This window comes from Sinohyriopsis cumingii, chromosome 10, assembly GCF_028554795.1.
Source record: "Sinohyriopsis cumingii isolate HCF-2022 chromosome 10, ASM2855479v2, whole genome shotgun sequence".
Taxonomy (NCBI): domain Eukaryota; kingdom Metazoa; phylum Mollusca; class Bivalvia; order Unionida; family Unionidae; genus Sinohyriopsis; species Sinohyriopsis cumingii.
In genome coordinates this window covers 2395289-2421389 of record NC_142970.1, presented here as the reverse complement: position 1 = coordinate 2421389, position 26101 = coordinate 2395289, and the positions used below count along the sequence as shown (strand labels likewise).

The 26101-nt window shown below is 35.5% G+C and overlaps 1 protein-coding gene across 1 annotated transcript in view; it reads right to left on the bottom strand.

Moving 5' to 3' along the window:
• Positions 1-26101, bottom strand: part of LOC149789493 (uncharacterized) — a 328072-nt gene that overhangs the window by 186633 nt on the left and 115338 nt on the right. The window contains exons 7-8 of the mRNA XM_089971520.1: positions 10311-10473; positions 8441-8632 (exon numbers count right to left, since the gene is read on the bottom strand). Of these exons, the coding sequence (XP_089827646.1) occupies positions 8441-8632; positions 10311-10473 (355 nt within the window). The remainder of the gene's footprint in view (positions 1-8440; positions 8633-10310; positions 10474-26101) is intronic.

Genomic DNA, 26101 nt, shown 5'->3' with positions numbered 1-26101 from the left:
ATTACCTTCGTATGTCCCTCACTTGAGGGATTCTCCACCAGCTGTTGTGAGAAATGTATGTTCTTAAGGCTGTATTTTAATCCAGACGTGAAGGTTCAGTAGCTCTGGGTTGGGATGAAACACCTCATATTGTGGTTGCTCAACACAATTCTGTTAGGAGACTGATGAGGAGGATCCAAGATTCCAATCAGGATGAGACACTCCAATTCTTTTTATTCTTGTATCACCTTCAGAACCCTAGGTGTTGGAAAAGTGTATACATTTGGCCATTCCAATCTGTACAAAGAACACTGAATATTCAGGCATTTTGGATCTGGGACTGGTGACACAAAGGTTGAGATTTTGGCATTCCACCATATCACCAATAGGTCCATCATAGGTCGAATCCATTGAGCATCTGTTGAGTGAAAACTGAAGGATAAAGAGACCCTTCCATTTGTATTAGTTCCTCCTTGCAGGACAACGAGTCTGCCAATACAGTTACAAGCCTTGGATATGTTGAACTTAAATGTGGATTTGCCATTGAGAACATCATTTTAGAAAATCTCAAACAAGAATACAAAGGTCTGACAACTTAGTTCCACTTTGCTGTTGAGACAAATCACCACTGTTGAGCTGTCAGACAGAATGAGAACTGCATTACCATATAGGTTTTCCAGCCACCAAGAAAAGCTTTCAAAATGGTTTTTGTCTCAGTAATGTTGAAATATGAATAATCATCCTAATTGCAACACTCCTATGGCATCCCAAAATAGTAGGAGACCTGCTCCCCCCTCCCAATCCTCTGTTTGCGTCCATGCAATTGTGACTGCTGGAGGTTGTATTTGCAGAGGTATCCCCAATGCAAGTCCAGAGTAGTTTTCCTGCCTTTGAAATACAGCCATATATTTGGACCACAAAATCATTGTCATGGGAGCCCAAGAAAGTGATCTAGGACTAAAACTCAGCAGATGAAGGAATTCCTGTTTTTGTATCCTGTTGTTGGTGAATCACTGACCTCCCTTTGACTAAGTTCAAAACTGTGGTCCTTGATGATTGTAAATTCAGTAGGACTGCTTCCCAGTTGCATGTGCTTTATGGATATTCCTGCAACCTTTTGTTGTCTATCTTGCAAAACCCTTTGCTGTAGCTGAGACTGTAAGGGATGGAAGGAATGCATCTTTGGTGGTGTTCAGCTTGGTCTATGATGGTTCTTAAGAAATAAAGAGGTAGAGAGCATTAAATCTCATTCCACCTGTTGTAAGTGCACAGATGTGTTTACAGCCATGGCTATAGTATGTTGGGCCTCTATGTTATGAAGTCAGCCATTCTATAAATATGCTTCCACATATTTCCAGTGAGATTTGGAGGTGGGAGAAGGTAAGCTGTCCACCTATTGATGATCACCATCAATATTTGATGCAACATTGATCCCACAGTCAGTATGTTACGAATCAACTCATAGGTATCCAAATGGAGAACTGAGGAAAGGCATTTGTGAGAAAAAAAAATGTTCATAGACATTTGGAACTTGTAATTTATGGTGCCAGCAGTCCCAAAATGTCATTAACTTCTCAGATTGTGGAAACAACTGAAAGTAGATTCTTATGTAAACAATGATCGCCTGATGACAGAACTGAAGACCAGGCAGGTGATGTAGAGAAAGAGGACGACAGAACTCCAATTCAAGTTCTTCAGTCCAAGCTTGCAAATCAGAATTTCACCTATCATAGTAAGATTAAATAATGATAACAGAACTTGCAGGCCAGTTTTCGTTGGTTTTGGATTATGGCAGTGAAGCGAAGTAGTTAGAGAAGAGCGTTGATGAAGGCAGCTGACTGCACTTGCAGCATGTTATCAATAAATTCCCTTCCCTGTCACTAAGCAGTGGCTGTCTTTGAGTGGCAGAGGCTTGAGGGCAAGTAAAGAGACATCTCTTAAGACCTGAGCCACCAAGATGTACACTGTGCTGGAAGTGATGTGAGGTACTATGTAGGTTAGACTGATCCATGAGAATGCCTATACACCTCTCTCTCGATAACTCGCATACAACATGGTCCACAAACACAGATCGCACTATAAGTGAGGTGTGAGTTACTAAGAGGCCTCCAAAAATTGAAAAAAATCGCTTTGACATTGAGAAAACCTGGGGGGGGGGAATGGCATCAGGGAACTGGGCTGTTTATTGACTGAACTCTCATTTTACAATCATGTAGATAATAATTTTTAATAACGTGCTTTTTCCAATGAAGTTATTCATTATTCTGTTTAAATAACATTTATTTTCAAAATGTCCAGCATATGAAAGATCATTCCAATTGGTTTCAACAACCATCACGTGCACATGAAAAAATCTGAGTATTACATCACTGCTTTTTCTTTTCTTGATGAGTCTGGTTCCCACAGTGGTATTTAATATTATCCTGCCAAATCAGGAGTCCACAGAGCAAGGAACTAGACTAACTGTTGATACAAAAAACATGCGACATTTATTTCATGAGACAATCATCTACGTCGAAACTCAATTTCTGCATTGTTCATTTAGTACAATATTGATGTCGTGATTTCATTGGAAGTAATAATGAAACTTCTTATCATCCTTGAGGATACCTCTAAGTGCCAGTTCAAGAATTCTCTGACTCTCGCTTGCCCACAATGGTCCATTTCTGTGAAATCAATCTCTTTATTTTATGAAGTATTCATTTTGCTTGGCTGTCTTGTCATCTTTGATCATGAAAGAGTCGGTTAATTTATGTTACATACACAATAACATTTATAAGGGTTTGATTGATCAAATGAAGTGAGTTCACCCGACATATGACCAGGGCCGCTAGATTTTAAGTTTGTAGGATTTTCATGCCTTTTAACTTTTCTTTTATTCCACCTCCTTTATTTGATTCAAAAGACATAATTAACATGATAATACAAAGGAGACCAGCTTTTAATTCAGTGCAACAATACAACAAATACATCTGGAAGTCAGTTATCAAAACATGGCCGGCACTTAATTAGGTTCTCAGAGAAATGCTCGCGGACATAGCTGTTATGATAGATTGATGCATTTTACATTTAATTACAAGAGGACACATTGCATTTATGATGATTATACTTAAAAGGAACTAAATGATAGAACTAGAACACAAATTTCAATTGATAAAATAAATGATTTAATTTGTATTTATTCATAAAAGTAATACCTCCACTCATAGTGACATTTTCATTGACCGAAATTTCCTTACATATTGATAAATGTGGTGTACCAGGAATGTCGTTTGGAAAGAAAATGTAAAAAGTTGTATGACCTATTTTCCAGGTCCTATCTACCATTTTTGACAATACATCTATGTTTCCATTACCAATTTTGATCGTGGATTTCTTTAAGTTCAACAAATAGGGATCAAATTTTGGGGTATTTTCTGGTTAAAAAAATGGGATTGATGCTTGACCTCGTATTATAAGTGGGTTCGCGAGTTATCAGGGCGTGAGTTATCGAGGGAGTGGTGTATAAACGTTATATTGTCCACAGGAAGAGCCTGGCAGCACTATGCAGGTTAGATTGATCCAAGTGAGTACCTGTATAGACTGCAGTGTTCACAGGTTGTGCTTAGCAGTACTATGTGAGTTAGTCTGCTGTATAACTGGTTTCATGAAGTGAGTTAGTCTGCTGTATAGCTGGTTTCATGAAGTGAGTTCTTGGGTATTATGGCACTAAACTGGATATCATATGTAGGAAGTGCATAGCAACACTGTGCAAGTCATAGAGCTGGACTGGTTCATTTTCTGGTGGCTGATACTTTGTGATCAATTGTGGTCATAGCCCACTGCGATCAGAGTAGGTGGTTGAGTCGATTCGTGGAAGAATATGTCCATCTTGACTGGTGTGATATTGTTCAGTTCTTGAGGTTGACACAGGTTATGGTATAGTGTAACCAGTCTTTAATTCTGATATGTGAGACTGTAACTGAGGCTCTTGGTGCTCTCCATCTCTGTAAATGATATGGTTGGGGACCTGCAAATGATATGGTTGGGGACCCTTGCATGAAAGCTGATGTTTTCATACCTCAAGCTATGTTTTCATCCCTCAAGCTACGTTTCTGTGCCTTGTCCTTAGAACCCAAAGAATTCACCTATTGACTTCTGTCATAATATGCAAGTCAACCTGTCAAGGAATGACAGACAAATGTACACATCTTGAATGGTAGTCAGACTAGTCTTGCTCATGGTCTAAATCTGTATGACACAACGGAGCAGAAAATATACACCTTGTGTAGTGAGTGTCCTGCTTTACGAACTTAAGAGTGTTCTTACAGATTTGCCAACAACGAAAAACACCTTTAAAGGGGTGCATGTAACCAGTATAGATAGAGAAATTTAGCATTGTTATTAATATTCACAAAGTGGATGCCAAATAACAAATTCTAGTAACAAGTAACATGTATGGAGGTCAATTTTGATAGCCTATACAGGTAAAATCACTGAAGTATTGCTTAAAGTAACTACACATAAAAACAGGAAGCTGAATAACCAATTAAAGCTACTTACTCATAGGAAAGCCAATTTTTTCACTGCCTATACAGGTTAGCATTGCTTATAGTAATTACACTAGTAAGCATGACACTTTTTGAATAAACCAGGTATAGAAAACTTACTCATACTTATCTGAATATAGCAGAAGTGATACAGTAAAATAAACATGTTTTCTATATTATTACACATAAAACCTGCACATAAAAAAGGTCGAACTGAAGCATCATTATTGATACACTGTACTTATGAAGTAGATGCTACAACATCTATTGTGAGACAATTTTACCTTTAGGAAAGGTCCAATGACATTCCATACAGGTAAAATCAATAAAGCATTCAGGTATACAACTAAGAAATTAGAAGCTGAGACAAGATATTATAGAAACTTAACTGAGTGTATCCTGACACAGCAAAAATTATACAGCAATACTAAATGAGTTTTCTATATCATGCACCAGACATACAGGTATTAATACGGATATAGCATTGTAAGGTGACGCCAAGGAGACCCATGCAGATATGTACCAAAGTGTGTATGAAGACAGCAAAATAATAACATACTAAAAGTTAAGAAACTATGTCATTGGCAACAGGAAGAACAGAAAAGTTCTTCATTTATAGATGGAGTATACTTTTCTGTGAAGAGGAAATTCCTCCAATTTTTTTTGCGGTAGAAAACTTCCAAACTGCCTGTTTAGAGAAAGCATATTACTCTGCACTTACAGAAGCAGTAACTGATGAATTCAAAGGATTTGGCACCAATCACAGTATCAAGGGGAGATCACTCTAACTGCCACCCAGGTGAACAGATAACTTTTAGCTATTTAGCTAAAACGTTTTTAGGATTTGCGAGGTAGTAGTAGTTCTCCAAAGGTATTAAAACTGGGTTAACATGTTTGAAGAAGAATTAGGTCATCTACATATGCATACAAACATGCATACAAAATTTCAACGGGTTGCCTCAAGGGGTTTTGCATAATACACCTAAAAAGGTTTACTTCAAACTAAGTCTAAAAAAGTTCCAAAACCTATGTAACATAATTGACTTCCCCAATAGATGAATACCAATTCACTTAATAATTTTATTTGTCAACACTGAGTATGGTTAGTTGGATGGATAAGCCCAAATCAAGAAAGGTAATTAACAAATAAGGGAGCAGGTAGATAACTACAACTCTGTCAATAAAACAGAAACTTCCATGGCTATATCTTCCATAATGTGAAAGGCTACATGTCCCATACTTGCTTAGCTGGGACAAAATTTATTTATGTAAAAAAATTTTATGTAGTAGATCAAGAGTCATAATTAATGAAGATAAACAGATCAAACATGTCTAAATTTTCAGACAGCTTGCCTGGTAATTAGGAAAAATATACCACATACTACAAAAATATTAAAATGACAGGAAAAGGCACAAAAATTATGAAAAGATGGAAAAATGGGTGACTACTGATGTACTCCTGGGCCCTAACTGACAGTAGAAATAATCTTAATTACTGCAACCATCTTTTCTTGAATATCATGACAATCAGAATGAATATTGATCTTTCTAGTAAAGATCTATATTACTGAAACACAAACCTTCTTTCATTTCAGGTGTTGTTGCTAGGTTACCATCTCGAGGCATACCCCTGGATGTAGGTAGATTAGAGAGGATGGAATGCTGGGGTGTGGGAGGCTGAACATTGACTGCTGGAATTTTTTCTCCATCCTTACCTAGTATAGCAACACAAAGCAAGCAACAACATGTATCACACAGAGGCTCAAGTGGACCTGAGACTGCTCACCTGGCTGACATATACCCAAAAGCCATATGCAAAATCAACTGTCTAAGAAATCTGGATGCTTTCTGTAGAAATCTCATCCAATGCTGTTGGCTGTCAAGAAAACAACTATTTCAAGATTTCTTTATCTTTGGCATTTTTATTCATATTTAGCAGAGATCATTTTTCCAAAACTGAAATGCATTCATGCCATGATGCTTTTTGTCAAAGCTGGTCAAATTCTGTTTTGAACTGCTATTTTTGTTTAAATGTTTTTCTTTTGGAGCAAATGAAGCCCATATTATATTGTGAATTGGAATCACTCAAGTTTGAATACCTTTTATACCGAAGTGCTTTCTGTTAAACCTAGTGAAATTATGTTGAGTGGCTTTAATAAAAAATCATTTTCAGATTTTTCTCTTCAAAGCAACCAGGGGCCATATTTGATGGTAGAGCCACATCATTTGTAGCCCTTTATACCAGCACGTTTTCTTTGAAATTGGTCCAATTCTGTTGAACACTTCTGAGAAGTTGTTTATAGGCTTTACTTTCTTAGCAGAGCAGCCAATTTTGAAGAAAGGATTGGGCATTTAATTTTTCTTAAAAAAGCTTAATGCCAGCATACCTTCTGTGCAGTTTGGAAAAGTTAATATTGAGTGGTTTCTATCTCAAGGTTTTCTATTTTTAATATCAACAGCCATATCAGATGATGGATCAACATCAAGTAAATAAATCTGAAAGGTCTAATTGCTTTAATGCTCCATCTGAAATCAGACACAAATTAGTCAATCGGTTTTCAGGAAGAAATTGTAAATAAAAATTGATAATGGACAATAGACAGCTCATGATGTATGACAGAACATTCTATTGGCTAATTGGACCTTACAGCCAGGTGAGCTAATAAGCAGGAGGGTTAAGACATTAGTGTGAAGGAAAGATAATCTAAAGAATCAACAGTTACCACATTGAAATGACCCTTAAAATGTGTACAGTCCTCAACAAAAAAATTGGAACAAACACTGCATTCCGAATCATAGCATAATAACATTAATTCATTTACAGCGCATAAAAATCTAAACATCAGTTCCAGTATAATTTTGAAACAGAATATTAAATGTTGTGTATCTGAATGACAAGTGCTTTCCTGCAGTTTTATATAGTCATCATATCATTCACATAAAAGAACTACAGACTACTGATGATCAAAGTCAAGTGACAAACAAAATACATGTATACAAAATAGCAGTATATCAGTATATATAAAGTGTTATATGGTCTTTGATATTATTACTGAATAAACAAAACTTACTGTTGTATACGGAGCTTCAAATATTTCTTAAATAATTACTGATGTCTGTTAAATAATTACTGATGTCTGTTAAATAATTACAAATATATGTTAAATAATTCTAAGGTATTTGAAAGGAAAACATCTTAATACTGTTAGTAAACAGATATACAGAAAACTCCCAAGCCAAAATTCAACATACAAGTTGACATAGAGAAATCCCAAGCCAAAATTCAACATACAAGTTGACAGAGAGAAAAATCCTAAGCCAAAATTCAACATACAAGTTGACATAGAGAAATCCCAAGCCAAAATTCAACATACAAGTTGACAGAGAGAAAAATCCTAAGCCAAAATTCAACATACAAGTTGACATAGAGAAATCCCAAGCCAAAATTCAACATGCAAGTTGACATAGAGAAATCCCAAGCCAATTAAGCATGCTTAAGGACCCATAATGGTCCAATCAAAGCAGTCACATGTCCAAGCCCATGTAATTAACTGTTAATTAATGATGAATGATGACTCAGCGGGTGTTAAACTTTAATCACCAACTTGCACAGGTGTGAATAAAATCCATGTCAGCCAACCACATTTACCTTGATCAGGGCACCCTTTGACATATGTGTTAAAATGGTCATGCATTTGAAAGCAATTTGTAACCCAGTTAAATTGTGCCCAAAACATGTTGAAACCAATATGCATCCTGTTGCAAACATATCAGAATTAGAGACCAAATAATATTTTTCTGCAATTCTTAAGAAACCCTGGAAAGCAGGTCACACTGAGAACATTTTGCTAAACAATTCAAACACTACTCATGAACTGACATAGTAGCTTCTCAAAATGTTATATACATAAAGGAAAAATATCGGTATTTACCATTTCTAATAACAGGTGGCAGTGACAAAGCTTGTGTGTGCTCTCGACTGGCCTCACCAATTGGAGTTAGAACAAGATTTGGACCATGTGGTACTGGAGGCAGCTGAGGGATGTTGGATGTGAAACTTGAGTGTATGTCATAGTCACCGTCTTCCCTTTCATCTCTGTCAGCCTGAGCTGCTTTGCTATGAACTGAAACATGTTGTCTTTGTTTGATATATGATTTCATTATAGATCAAAATACATAACAATACAAGTATGATATACATGTATCTGGATTATTGTACAGTGGTACCCCTCATGAACAGCCCTCCCTGACCAGTGGCACCCAATCTTTATGGCCAGAATACCTTTACATCAACAAGTTTGTGTTCAAAAGTACCCTCAAAAAAGACCACCCCTCTAACGTGACCAGTGGCCAACATATTAATGCAAAAATGTAAAATTTACCCCTCACAAGCAGCTACATTTTATTATTAATATATGTCCAGAACCAATATTTAATTACGGTAAGATAAGTAATCCGATTATATCTCCCGATGCTGGTTTCTGGATGTCAGGTTTTTGTTAATGAAAGAAGTGTTGGCTAAAGTACATGTACCACTAAAGTTATTATTATATCATTAATGCTGACATATGCAGGAAATGGGGACAGCAATGTTTGATAGAGCTTTGGGCTAAACACAGCGGATTTTTTTAAAATTGTTAATTACTATCAAGATCATAGCATGGACAGATAGAAATGGAGTCAGCAATATTTTGATAGAGCTTTGGGCATCACACAGTGGAATTGTTTGGTTTTTTTTTTTTAAATTGATGATTACGACCAATGTAATTGTCAAGATCATAGCCTGGTCAGATAGGCTAAAAATAGATTTTGCGGATTAACACATACACAAAGAAAAAATCAACTTTAAACAAAACAAGGTACCAGACAAAGACCGAAATATCACATGACAGTTCGTGTATCACTTCCTTTATAAAAAGGTTTTTAGTATACAAAAGTTTCATCTGCAAAATTAAATTCCAGTACTGTACAATTAGCAACATAGGAATAAATCATTACAAAAAGTAACATGTCATCACATAAATGAAGAAATAATACTTAAGAAGAAAAAGTAACAGTTATTCGACTTGACAACAATGGGGAGAGTTCACTTGCTGACAGATTTTATGTTGGGAAGACTTAAATAAACAAGATCATAAAAGTTAAGAAGAATATTCTCTAGCAGTGGGACAATGGAGTAAATAGGAAGAGAATAACTTTAAATACAAAACAACGTATATACCAAGATCTAAATAAAGTGTTTTAATGGTTTTGTGATGGAAATGACAACAATATCCCAATTACTTTTCATGCCTAAGAATAAGAACTATGAATTTATGTTACTTGAAATAACTCTATTTATAAGACAAGAAGAACATTTTAATAATTAATGCTACTTTTTAATGAAGATATTAACTGCTTTAAGATTTTTGTAGCTTTCCTACTATATACACATAAACATATACATCTCACAAATATAGTCCCTCTCTGGAAAGGCCACCCATCTTATAAGGCCACTTTCCTGGTGCTGAAGGGGTGGCCATATAAGATGGGGACCATTGTATACAAACCTGGAACTTTCTGATGAAACAAAATTGACAATACAGTACAAATTAATGCTGGAGAGAGGCAGAGAGCAATTCTGGATGGAAATATAAATTTTCAGAAATAACAAAAGGTATTGAAAAAAATAATGCAAATATAATTTGACAACTTAGTTAATCAGCTGATTAAAAGAATTTTGTAAGATACAGTAAAAAAGTTAAATTTTCCTCCAACAAAACAATAATGGAAAATCCTGCCTAATTCATAACCATCGGGTACCTTTCTCCTGTTTTTCATGGGATGAGTATTTCCTCTTCACCCTGGTACCCTTGAAAGATCCACTATATGTTGAGCTTTGTGACCTGCTGTCCATCTCAGGGAAGTCTGGTTCAAGGATGGCTGTGCCATGGGGTGCCACATACTGTTCCGTCTGCAGAAGGGACTGAAATGAGAAAATGTTTTCTGTACAGCGATACCTTTAACGAACGGAGAATACCAGAACTTTAGTGATAAACTGAATCTCAAACTTACCTGTACTTGATATGAAATGCATTATGGTAATGAAAAGTACATGATACCTTTCACTGCAAGCTAGTAGCAATCAATGTCATCTCCACTTATATATAGAGGATTTCAAATGGGCAATGATTTAACATGTTTAATATTGAATTTATGAGATGAGTTGAATAATCTCCAGCTTCTGCAAGCCCTTGATGGGCAAAAGCTGAACATTATTCAATGTGTTCACTAAATTTAATATTAAATCATTACACACTCATCCTATATGTGTACAGTACCAAGTTTACATCTAGATCACTCAACTCAAATATGTACAGTGCCAAGTTTACATCTAGATCACTCATCTCATGTGTACAGTGCCAAGTTTTCATCTAGATCACTCATCTCAAATGTATACAGTGCCAAGTTTACATCTAGATCACTCATCTCAAATGTGTACAATGCCAAGTTGCATCTAGATCACTCATCTCATGTGTACAGTGCCAAGTTTACATCTAGATCACTCATCTCATGTGTACAGTGCCAAGTTTACATTAGATCACTCATCTCAAATATATAGTGTCAAGTTTGTATCTAGATCACTCATCTCATGTGTACAGTGCCAAGTTTACATTTAGGTCACTCATCTCAAATGTATACAGTGCCACATTTACATCTATACAGCTCATCTCATGTAGAAATAGTACCAAGTTTCAAAGAGATATCTTAATTTATTTTGGAGTTATGGTCCAGAAACTAAAGTGGGATGGAAGGAAGGATGGATGGAGGTGAATTAAAAATGGGGAAAGATGAGCAGGGTACACCAATGTTGGGCAGATGATTGAGTATATAAATATGGTGAATTGTTTTCCAAGTACATGTTCATCATGCATTTACATCAGTTGTCAATAAAATGGCAATGAGGTCACCTTGGCTCATGCATATGTACACAGCCAACCCATAACTCAAGGGGTGCAAAAGCAAAATGCAGAGAGCACATGCAATCACTGTCCAATGTTATTACAAGAATTCTGTGCTTGACCTGAAAGCTGGTCTACCTTTAAAAGTATAGCAGACCCAATAAAAATCATGACAGTCATCATTAACAATGTTGGGAAAGCGAGTCATCATGTATCAGTGAGCATGAATAATGCCAATTTGACACCAAAGCACAGGGCTTTCCCCCAAAAAATGAACAAGCTAAATTGCAAGGATATGAGTTGATTTTGCTGGTAAGACCATTTTTTTCAAACACTGGGCTAAAATTCTCTATATAAATATTAACTGAAAAAGAAACCTGACTACTAATATACCAAACAATAAGTCCTAGTCAAAATGAGTTACTCTGACAATCATATATAAAGCTCTTGAAATGAAGAATTGGTAGATATTGATAATGATGCTAAGTACTTATACAATGTAGATGGTAAATACACAGTGTACATGTTGATGCTAAATACTTACACAGTATAAATATAGATACTAAATACTTACAGAGTGTAAATATAGATTATAATACTTACAGTGTAAATGTAGATGATAAATTCTTGCACAGTGTCAAAGAATATGCTAAATTCTCACACAATGTACATATAGATGCTAAGTACTTACACAGTTCAAAAGTAGATGGTAGAGAACTAATGTTATTATGCAGAAGAAAAAAATTCTCTTGAAGTTACAGTGACCATGGTCTTTAATCTTTTGACCCCAAAATCAACAGACTTCTGCCTTCATGAACTTTGACCCCAAAATCAACAGACTTCTGCCTTCATGAACTTTGACCCCAAAATCAACAGCCTTCTGCCTTCATGAACACTGGTAACTGTATATGGTGGACAACTCAAGCTAATGAGTTATAGTATTGCTCTTCTTTCAGTAATAGTGACCTTAACTTTTGACCTTTTGACCCAAAAACTTAACTGGGTGCCTTCTTACCCCAAGTACTAGTCAAAGTTTAGTAGCTGTAGATGGTGGACAACTTGATCTTTAGTAACCCCAAAATTGATAGGTTTCTTCCTTACCACCTGGTAACTTTTGATTGTTGACAATTCAAGTTAATGTGCTGAAAAATAGTTGGTAATAAACAAATGGATGGACAGACATCTTAATACATAATGCTCTACCTTTTGGCAGGCATATAAAAAAAACACAATCATATATGTCAGATTTTTGTGGCTGAAATACTTATTAGGTTTCCTAAATTTATTGACTGAGACATAGTGTTCTACTGGTGGTGTGGTATTATGATCACCCTCGGTATTGTTGCAAGGATCGAGTTAATAAAAAGTGAAATTATAGATGGAATAAAATGAGATCTGAGCAGATACATAGAACTGAATGACATGAGCCCCCAAACATGGAAAAACAAAAATTTAATCAATTACATGAACAAATGGGATAATACAATATATTAGGAAGATACACCTCTTTTTGGAATAAATTTTTCACCAAATTTCAAACACAGATATATTTATATAAATAGCTCATCTGTTTTAAATGATAGAATTAGTTAATCATATAATCGATGAACGATCGAAGTCATTGCGTTGTACAACTTCATAACCTGCTTATTCCAGTCCACTCCAACTTCATTGGGGTGGTTGTTCCTGGTCCTTTCCCTTTTTCCCTTTTCAAACCTCCCTACTGTCTTGCCTCTTTTCAGCCCTCAAACATTGTGTGGGTAGGTGGATATGTAAGTAGATACTTCAGTTGATACATCCATTGATACTTCCATGGATACGTCCTTGGACCTATTTCCCCTTGTGCTTTCAAACTTTGTTCGCTTCTACCGCCAAAATTGTGTCCATTGACTTTTAAGACATCCTGTCCCTTTGACCAATATTTTACGAGAGAATTTCTTCCAAATTCAGTCTTGGAGTCCCTTATATTTTCACTTTTGCAGGAAAATTGCAGACTGACTAGATTTTTTGATGGGGGCAATATTTAAAGCCCAAGGAATTTTGTGAGGGAAACATGCCCCTTATATAGTGTAACCAATCAGGGTTAAATATATTTACCACCTTTTATAACTAGGCACCAAAATTGCAGTCAGCATGACTTATAGAATTCCAAACAACAGATCTGGAAAAAGTCAGCTTCTGACAGTTCCGATATAAAATCAAAGTTAACCATCCCTTTTCTAGTCATCTAATGGCTATGTAAATGAAGGCTTAATTAAGAATCACTTCCTCTCCCAACAGAGACATTATAAATCATTGCAGTATAGCGATTTAACAAGTACCTGTCCCCATAAATCTAATTAATTGTTCTCTGGCCCCAAGTTAAAGCGTTATTCATAAACTGACAGAAATTTGCAACCTTATTATATATATATATATATATATATATATATATATATATATATATATATATATATATATATATATATATATATATATATATATATATATATATATATATATATATATATATATATATATATATATGGAGAGAGAGAGAGAGAGAGAGAGAGATTCAGACAGACAGACAGAGTACTGGCAAGCCAAAACATAAAATAAAGTTTTATCTCAGCATAACACTAATAATGCTGTCCATAGGAGACATTGAGTATACTGCTTTATAATGATGTGATGACAAATTAATTACAAGCTAATGAAATGGAACTGATGACCATACCTGTAACAGGAACCTTGTTATAATGAAGGGCCTTACACTGACAGAGTTAGGTACCCTGCATGTGACCATGGGTAAATAGACTTATCAACTCATCATTCAGTTTATGTCACCAATAATACATGAAAAATACACATCTGTCTCAAATGTTTCCCTTCTTATCAAAATCTGATACAATATCAAACAATGAATGTACAAAGAAGGTATGCCTGCCATCCTTGCCAAACCACTGCACCCATGGGAAACTGAATAAATGAAATCATTTGAATAGTAGCTATAAATGTATGCATATAATGTATGCCCATAATGTGTATGCCCATATGATACAGCTGACTGACTGCATAGTCATGCCTACTTTAGGATACGTAACAACTCTTACAATGGGATATGTAACAACTCTTACTATGGGATATGTAACAACTCTTACTATGGGATATGTATCAACTCTTATGCAAGGCATTCTTTCATCAAAGATGGTGACTGCTGGGTACATGTGTACTATAATGCTAATGGATTTGCTTCCTGAATTTATCAGAAAACTACTTGAAACACATTGAAATCACACTTAAATACAAATAGCATAGAAACCTACATTAGCAAAGGCTACTTTGAGAATGCGAAACTTTTTAACTGCAATGTAAATGTGGCAGACCTATCAGCCATAATAATAATAATAATGAGGACTTTGTATAGCTATCAGCCATAATAATAATAATAATAATAATAATAATAATGAAGACTTTGTATAGCACTTTACAACATTAGACAACACCTATAACATAAACAAAACATATATAATGATATGATTACAAAAAGCAAACACCATGAAATTAGAAATAAGAAAAAACACATGCTGAAAATATTTAAGTTAGGAAACATTATTAGGTCTTTAAGTTCTTGCAGTCAAAATAAGTGAGTTTTAAAAGCACTCTTGAATGGGATCACTGTGTCTTTGTGTCTAAGTTCAGTGGGCAATTCATTCCATGTTGCAAAAGAATGTTGTCCACGTGACTTCGTTATCATAGTGGGAATAATGAGTATACAACTGTCAGAAGAGGAGCGTAGGTATCTTGCTGGTGTGTACACATGGGTGATGTTGGATAGGTATGTTGGACTAGAGTCCGTCAGTGAAACAAAGCACAGAGAACAAATTTTGTGTTTGATTCTGGATCAAATGGATAGCCAGTGTAGGGACCAGAGCAGCGGGGAGGTGTGCTCTCAGATCATGGTACTCTAAGTATGATCTGAGTAGATGTGTCTTGAACTTTTTGAAGTTTCTGGAGTAGATATCGAGATGAACCAGACAGAACTGAGTTAAATAGTCCAGTCTTGAAAGTACTAATGAACACACAAGTGTTTTAGTGGCATCAACTGAAGGATATTTACAAATGGAGCTGATGCACCTCAGCTCAACCATGTGCCATATGTGTCCATGAAAAAGTGAGGAACAATATTCCATCAACTTGTATCAGGCAAAGTGAATTATTCATGGGTTAGAGTTTATTTTCTTATACTTTCATTTAGATAACTGGAAATGAAAATAAAGAAAGAATGGAAGAGAGAGAGAGAGAGAGAGTGAAAAAGAATAAAACTTGTACGAGTACATCAATTTGTGTACTGCATTGCAAAGTCTGTGATCCCTGACATAACAATGTATCCATGATATCTGCTTTTATGTTCATTTTATTGTAATTATTAAAAAAATTATCTATTAAAATATTAAATGTGATTCTATCCTTCCCTTTAATAAAATTATAACTAATGTCAACCGAAACCACAACCCCACATCATATCATGCATCTACACAACCTAGCAGTAACTGGAGTGATCTAACAAAACCACGACAATTGTATCATATACAAAACCTAGCTGTAACCAGCATCAGTCAATACACCCACCCCAATGATATCATGCAACCTAGCTGTAACCAACATCATCCAATACACCCACCCCAATGATATCATATACAGAACCTAGCTGTAACCAACATCAGCCAATAAACCCACCCCAATGATATCATATACAGAACCTAGCTGTAACCAACATCAGCCAATACACCCACCCCAATGATATCATATACAGAACCTAGCTCTAGCCAACATCAGTCAACACACCCACCCTAATGATATCATGCAACCTAGCTGTAGCCAACATCAGCCAATACACCCACCCCAATGATATCATGAACAGAACCTAGCTGTAACCAACATCAGCCAATACACCTACCCCAGTGTTATCATGCAACCTAGCTGTAACCAACATCAGCCAATACACCCACTCCAATGTTATCATGCAACCTAGCTGCAACCAACATCAGCCAATACACCCACCCCAATGTTATCATGCAACCTAGCTGTAACCAACATCAGCCAATACACCCACCCCAATGTTATCATGCAACCTAGCTGCAACCAACATCAGCCAATACACCCACCCCAATGTTATCATGCAACCTAGCTGTAACCAACATCAGCCAATACACCCACCCCAATGTTATCATGCAACCTAGCTGTAACCAACATCAGCCAATACACCCACCCCAATGATATTATGCAACCTAGCTGTAACCAACATCAGCCAATACACCCACCCCAATCATATCATGCAACCTAACTGTAACCAACATCATCTAATACACCCAACCCAATCATATCATATACAGAACCTTACTGTATCCAAAATCAGCCAATACACCCACCCCAATGATATCATTCACAGAACCTCACTGTAACCAACATCAGCCAATACACCCACCCCAATGATATCATAGACAGAACCTCACTGTAACCAACTTCAGACAATACACCCACAACAATGACATCATACATAGAGCCTCACTGTAACCAACATCAGCCAATACACCCACCCCAATGATATCATAGACAGAACCTCACTGTAACCAACTTCAGCCAATACACCCACAACAATGACATCATACATAGAGCCTCACTGTAACCAACATCAGTCAATACACCCACCCCAATGATATCATGTACAGAACCTCACTGTAACCAACATCAGCCAATACACCCATCCCAATGATATCATACATAGAACCTCACTGTAACCAACATTAGCCAATACACCCACCCCAATGATATTATATAAAGAACCTAACTGTAACCAACATCAGCCAATACACCCACCCCAATGATATCACGAACAGAACCTAGCTGTAACCAACATCAGCCAATACACCCATCCCAATGATATCGTACATAGAACCTCACTGTAACCAACATTAGCCAATATACCCACCCCAATGATATTATATAAAGAACCTAACTGTAACCAACATCAGCCAATACACACACCCCAATGATATCATGCAACCTAGCTGTAGCCAACATCAGTCAATACACCCACCCCAATGTTATCATGAACAAAACCTAGCTGTAACCAACATCAGCCAATACACCCACCCCAATGATATAATGTACAGAATCTAGCTGTAACCAACACCAGCCAACACAACCATTTCACCCTGTTTCAGTGATGTGTATCTACAGAAGTGAGTAAACAACCTTTTCATATCTACTAAGCTTTCATAACATACCAGTATGTTACAAAACAAAACGGGGGCCCCGAGTGGCCGAGTGGTCTAAAGCGCTCTTCGTTACGGATCACTGCCATCTCACCTCTGTCTGCGGCGGTTCGAGTCTAAGATTCAGCCAATGTGGGCATGTGAGAAAGCCTGCCAGTAGCTTCTCGTGGGTCGGTGGTTCTTTCTGGGGTTTTCCGGGTTCTTCCTCCACCAATAATACTGGCCGCCATGTATAGCCTATCGTGCTGAAAAATGGCGTTAAACCCCACAACAACAACAACAACAACAACAAAACAAAACAATCAAATGGGGTAAACAATAGGAATACCAGTGTAAAAGAGTACTTTTTTTAAAGGGGCAGAGATTCAGTCAGTGTGGACTTGTTTATGGTATAACTGAAATCTGCCTTTGAATAATGCAATTTAAATTGTTGAGACATTAAATTTAGTATAAAAAAGTAACTTGATAATGACTTAAACTATACTGATGGACAATGCAAGAGCAATCTTGATTTTCTTTTTCCTTCTGTCTTTATTAAAAATCAATTCATATAAAGATTGTTTTCTTATAGTTCAAATATTCTATATCATTTTTCAGAATTAAAAAGACCAGTGTTGCACCTAGTGACAGTACATTTTATTCTAAAAGTTACTTTAAACCTGTCTATTTTTATTCAGAAAAAAGTTTCACCACCATTTCTTCACAAGTATGCAACCATTTTGCTCACTGGGATTTGGGTTTTCTTTTGATAACTCATAGATAATAAACTTGACAAAAGGAACTGTATTATAATGAGGTAGTGTTTACTTCTATATGAATGTCTTTATAATGAGGTAGTGTTGTAATTCTATATTAGGAATGTCCTTATAATGAGGTAATGCTGTAATTCTATAGTATGGATGTCCTTATAATGAGGTAGTGCCATATTTATGTATTATGAATGTCCTTATAATAAGGTAATACTGTAAATCTATATCACGAATATCCTCATAATGAGGTAGTGCTGTTAATCTATATTATAAATGTCCTTATAATGAGGTAGTACTGTAATTGTATATGATGACTGTCCTTATAATGAGGTTGTACTGTAATTCTACTGCTGTGAAATACAGGCTGAGGGACATTACATTACACTGAACTTTAAAATGCACTCTAGATTTCAATTCATTCCAAGTCTACAAAGTATGTAAAGATAAGGGACATTACATTACACTGAATTTTAAGTCCACTCTAGATTTCAATTCATTCCAAGTCTACAAAGGATGTAAAGATGAGGGACATTACATTACACTGAACTTTAAAGGGATATACTGACCAAAATAAAACCAGGTACATCTAGAGATATACTGACCAAAATAAAACTTCTTGGACATCTAGGGATATACTGACCAAAATAAAACCTTGTACATCTAGGGATATATTGACCAAAATAAAACCTTATACATCCAGGGATACACTGACCACAACATAATAAAACACTTCTTGGACATCTAGAGATATACTGACCAAAATAAAACTTATTGTACATCCTGAGATACACTGACCACAACATAATAAAACACTTTTTTTACATCTAGAGATATACTGACCACAACATGATAAAACACTTCTTGCATATCTAGGGATATACTGACCATAATAAAACTTCTTTTACATCTACTGACCCTAATAAAACAATTATCATTTTGGGATATACTGGCAACTCAATGACCATTTCAAAGACCATGATGGGTGTGACATCTTATGTAATGTGTGTTTGGTGTGTTTTGTGGCACAGCAACACATATATGTTATTTAGTGTCAGGGCAATTAGTGAGAGTGCCTTGACAAAATGTAACAGTGAACAGGATCTATTTAATTGTGTTGATTCCATAAGAGACACGCAACAGTGAACAGGATCTTAAATTTGTGTTGATTTCATAAGAGACATGCAACAGTGAACAGGATCTTAAATTTGTGTTGATTTCATAAGAGACATGCAACAGTGAACAGGATCTTAAATTTGTGTTGATTTCATAAGAGACACACAACAGTCATTTATGTCATTATTCCATAAGAGATTAAAAAATCAATCATGTTGAGCAATTCGCTGATTTGCTCATTGATGCTTGCAAAACACTCTCTTATTAAAAGTGTATATTCTAAGTAGACTTAGAGAGACCATAAAGTATAAAATATTCTTTGAACATGTGTGTAGGTAAAAGTGAAACTATAAACAGGTTAGAGAAGATTGTCAATAAAACTTACCCAGAAAGTCTCCTCTTGTAGGCAAGTGCCTGTCTTAAACATATTTTCTTAAAAATACCTTACACCAAATAATATAAAACTATATTAAGCAAATACCCATCTTAGGAGACTATTTTCTTCACCTCCCTGAGATGGGTACTTAAAAACTATTCATGTCTGAATGTACCAAGTACATATTTTGCTTTCATTCAAAAGAATTAAATAGTTAAATTGGTATGATACAGGATCTCAATGCAACTAAGTGTATTGGAAAATTTCAATAATACATGGAATTATTAACAATATACAATTGTTACTATTTTTGAGAAATTAGGATGACTATAATGTAAGGTAATGTAATAATTGAGATGACTATCATGTAAGGTAATGTAATAATTAAGATGACTATACTTTAAGGTAATGTACTAATTAAGATGACTAATGTAAGGTAATGTACTAATTAACAGGACTATAATGTAAGGCAATGTACTAATTAAGATGACTATAATGTAATGTAATGTGCTAATCAAGATGGCTAATGTAAGGTAATGTACTAATCAAGATGACTATAATGTAAGGTTGTTGTTGTTGTTGTTGTTGTAGGGTTTAACACCATTTTTCAGCACACGATAGGCTATACATGGCAGCCAGTATTAATGGTGGAGGAAGAACCCGGGAAAACCCCGGAAAGAACCACCGACCCACGAGAAGCTACTGGCAAGCTTTCTCACATACCCACACTGGCTGAATCCGAGACTCGAACCGGCGCAGACAGAGGTGAGATGGCAGTGATCCGTAACGGAGAACGCTTTAGACCACTCGGCCACTCGGGGCCCCATAATGTAAGGTAATGTACTAATCAAGATGACTATAATGTAAGGTAATGTAAAAATTAAGATGACTATCATGTAAGGTAATGTAATAATTAAGATGACTATAATTTAAGGTAATGTAGTAATTAAGATGACTATAATTTAAGGTAATGTACTAATTAAGATGACTAATGTAAGGTAATGTACTAATTAATCGGACTATAATGTAAGGTAATGTACTAATTAAGATGACTATAATGTAAGGTAATGTACTAATTAAGATGACTATAATGTAAGGTAGTGTAATAATTAAGATGGCTAATGCAAGGTAATGTAATAATTAAGATGACTATTATGTAATGTAATATGCTAATTAAGATGACTAATGTAAGGTAATGTACTAATTAAGATGAATATAATGTAAGGTAATGTACTAATTAAGATGACTATAATGTAAGGTAATGTACTAATTAATCGGACTATAATGTAAGGTAATGTACTAATTAAGATGACTATAATGTAAGGTAATGTACTAATGAAGATGACTATAATGTAAGGTAATGTAATAATTAAGATGGCTAATGCAAGGTAATGTAATAATTAAGATGACTATTATGTAATGTAATATGCTAATTAAGATGACTAATGTAAGGTAATGTACTAATTAAGATGACTATAATGTAATGTAATGTGCTAATTAAGATGGCTATAATGCAAGGTAATATACAAAATAATGACAAGTAGAATACACATGCAAACCAACATTTAATGAAAGCCAGTTGCATTCTGTCTATGCAAAGTTTATGTTTTCCTAAGCAGACATGCTTCTGTATATTTTTAATAGTGGAAAGTCATAGGGACTTTGTCACGTTCCTAAAAGATATCTGCAGTTTCAAGAAATTACCTTTTAAGGCTTTATATTCACACTTTTTAATTGTCTTAGAAAGGCTTTGTTATTCGTGCATTTTGAAAACATTAGGCAGCTTCTGGAAACCAGCGCTTGTGAATATGATGAAAATGGGATTTGACTTCAATTTCTGACTGTTTATGTTCTTAATTATAATAAAATCTAAAAAACATTTAGAAGTGCATTGCTAATGAATTATCAATTTAAACTGCCTTATACATGTGCAGGAACAATGTAAGTTCCATTCAAATGTCCGTTCCTTGGGGCTCTCCACTGCATACTACTGCAGTTCCATTCTCGGCATGCAGTGTTGTTTGGGCATTCTGTCCCCAATCCACTCAACTTACAGACATGACAAGTTGTGGCAACTCTGCCTCAATACAGCAGCAATTCTGCCTTAACAGTTATGTCAGTCAGTCATACTGGCGAGTCTGCCTCAAACATCGGCAATTCTACCTTGATATCAGTCATACTGGTGAGTCTGCCTCGAAATTCGGCAATTCTGCCTTGACATCAGTCATACTGGTGATTCTGCCTCATAGATAGGGCATGCTGGCCATTTGGCCCTGACATCAGTTATACTGGCGAGATTCTGCCTCATAGTTACTGCATGCTTCTCTACCATCTTATCCCAACTAACCTCAGGCAGTGGAGGGTGAGACCCTTGGAATACCAAAGATGTATACTTATGTACTATTTTATAATGCTAATTAAAGAGTTAGAGACTAATTCTCTATTACTTCTTGTGCTTTAATGTATCATATATGCAGTTCACCTGTCACTCAGTCCAGCTATAGGTACATGAGTGTTGGGTGAATGAGCGACTTCAGTTATGGTCCACCTGTCCACCATTCCATATATTTTAGATTGTGTAAATAGGTGTTTAATGTAATTAAATGATGTTTACACAAAGAATGGAGTCCAGCCAGGGCTAGTGATGTGGGTCAGTTCAGGGTAAGTTCAGTGGACCCACACACTAAGTTTAATTAGCGATCAGCCAATCAGAGACAAGGGTCTGCTGTGCTGAGGTAGTTGACAGCAGTCATTCACTTTACAAGTGATCAGTGTCATGAGTGGTCTGTTTTTGTTTTCAAAATTTTTGTAAACAAAATTTGTTCTCTGTGCTACGTTTCACTGACGGACTCCAGTCCAACATACCTATCCAACCTCACCCATGTGTTCACACCAACAAGATACTTATGCTCCTCTTCTGACAATCATATACTCATTATTCCCACTATGAAAACAAAGTCATATGGACAACGTTCTTTTACATACCAGGGCCCAGCAACGTGGATTGAACTTAGACACAAAGACACAGTGATCCCATTCAAGAGTGCTTTTAAAACTCACTTATTTCGACTGCAAGAACAAACTTTAAGACCTAATAATGTTCCCTACTTTAAATATTTTCAGCATGTTTTTTATGTTTTTTAATTTCATGGTGTATGTTTTTTGTAATAATATCATTATATATGTTGGTCTTTTTGTTATAGGTGTTATCCAATGTTGTAAAGTGCTTAGAGCTTCTAAAGATAGGTGCTATACAAAGTCCTCATTATTATTATTATTATTCCTAATGTACATTGAAGATGACTAATGAATTATGTAATTGAATTATCAATTTAAACTGCCTTATACTCATAAAGGAACATACTTAAGTGACAATCATACTAAAGAGGCAATTTGAAACCAATATTAAATAGTGTTACAGTATCTGTATCCAAATACTTTGAAGCAGATACATGTATCAGAATTCTGTGTTACAGTATCCAAATACTTTGAAGTAGATATCAGCATTCTGTGTTACAGTATCCAAATACTTTTAAGGAGATATCAGCATTCTGTGCTACAGTATCCAATTACTTTTAAGGAGATATAGCATCATGTGAGAAAACTAGTTAGGAGTTTAGCAAATAATTTTTCTTGAGATGTACTACATGTCTTAGACTTATCTGAATCGAGTCCATATAAAATCAGAATGGGAGGCAACTCCAATTTTGTCCAAAAATAGCTTATAGTTGTGATCAAACACATAACAGAAACAGAAGAATGGGGTTCAACTCTTACATTCACTGTCTTAACATTATTTGCCTGTCATAGACATATAAAGTGCAAAATTCTGAAAAATATTCTTAAAATTGTCAAAAGTGAATTACCGGCATTCTCTGAAGTAAATCAGAAAGGATCATGCTGTCCAATATTAGTGGCGGCATCATCCCAGATCCAAGACGCCGAAGCTTCATCTTATCCTCCTTCAGGTGACGAAGTTTATAACAATGTGTCTTTCTCAGTCTCTTTGTATACTTAGAGGGTGGCACAAAACGCGCCTTGAGAGGCGGTAATGTTGCAACCGTCATAGTGCAAGCTTAAGTGGCAAAACAGGCTAGGAACACAATTCAATCAAAGGCAGTATCTTGATGCATAAGAAATCCCTGAGCAGCATACATTCATTGCAAACCGTCATCAATACAATGTTCACAAATGCTCATAAGCTTTGATACAAAATGTTCATTACCCACTGCATGGAACAGATAATAAACATTTCCTAGGACAGTTTGCTGTTAGTTGATGGGTCCAGTAATGGCTAAAATTCAATGAATTCATAATGTCAATAAATCTGAATTAGTATCAGTAATCCACATGACTGCATTTAAAATCCAAATGCAATTAGACAAATCTCAAAAATGAAAATAACTTTATCACCATGATACTAAAATGCATTTGTCTTATCTTGTATCAACAACATTAACTCAAGCTGAATGGTTTCCCTCACAAAATCACGGATGTTTGTCAAACTGTTTGATCAATTTCCAAGACAACATTAAGATATAACACTTTTTTTTTAATTTAATGCAACACCATTAAATTTTCACAAAGATACAGAAGTATATACAGTTTATCTATGACACTTTGTATTGTGTGGAATATCCTCATCTAACGATATTAAGTCAAATTTCTCATTTTAGTATCAGCTTAAATGATGCACCCAGATTGACAAAACATCATTTCCACCTCAAACTGCCTTCTGAAAAAAAAAAAAAATTCATAACACAAATTTTCCTATCAAACTTAAAGCAGGCCAAGGAGAATATCAATTCTGTATTCATAATAAAATGAAATACTTGGTATGTGAAACTGTAACCATTTATATTAACCATTCTTATTCAATCAATACACTGCTGATGTTAACTGATGAAGGAATGTGTTTATTTTCCACCCCCAGTGAGAGATAACTATTGGAATTTCAAAAAGCAATAGAGAGTTGCAGAGTTCAGATCCCATGAATTTGTTCCATGAATAGATACAGCACAGCACTGCTCTCATACTGGTTTCCAAAAATCAATCAAAATCTTTTCAAGTCAACATATAATGGTTTGGGATAAATATAACACAAAAGAATGCAGAAAAACCAAATGGATATCACATGATATAATGAAGAAACCATTTTCTCAAGTTAATACAAGTTTTCAATTTGACAGCCATTTAATAAGAAGCAATGTACTACATGTAATTAAAAACTGTAAGATGACTGATACAGTCATCTAACTCTGTGTAATTAAAAACTGTTGAGATAACTGATACAGTCATCTAACTCTGTGTAATTAAAAACTGTTGAGATAACTGATACAGTTATCTAACTCTGTGTAATTAAAAACTGTAAGGTGACTGATACAGTCATTTGAAGCAATGCACTCTGTGTAATTAGGAATTGTAAGGTGACTGATACAGTCATTTAAAGAGACTGCTCCAGTGTCCTAGGTGGTAATAGTGCTCAGAAGCAGGAGATCCCAGGTTTGAACCCCAGCTGATTCATCTCAAAGACTAATAAAAATGGTACAAGCAACTGCTTTGCTTGGTGCTCAGTATTAAGAGGTTAGTGTTTGGACTGGTTGGCCTGGTGACAGGATAAGGTTGCAAGGTGGGGCATGATGCTACATGCCTGCGGCATAATGCCCCAGTGCTAAGATATCACTGTAAACTGTCACACTGCAAACATCACAGCCAATGACTAAAATTGTTAAAACTACATTATAAATCCAAAAACACACCAAAAGTCATTTAAAACAATGCACTCGGTGTAATTAAATAGTATAAGATAACTAATACTTAATTTAAAACAATGCACTCTGTGGAATTAGGAACTGTAAGAGGACTAATACAACACTGTGTGAAATTTTCAGATCAAAACAACAGTGAAATAAACCTTTGTGGCCAAAGAAAATTCTGATAATTCATCTCTGGAAGTATTGAAATTAGGAACTGACTTTTATAATTATTGGAAAAATTTCTAATGTCCACATAAATTCTTCCAGTTATTTTGAGACTATTCATGAAAATTAGCAACAACCCAAAAAAAAAAACGCTCCAGTGGCCTAGTGGTTAAAGCATCTGCCTTGGATGCAGGAGGTCGTGGGTTCAATCCCAGCTTATAAAAGACTTACAAAAA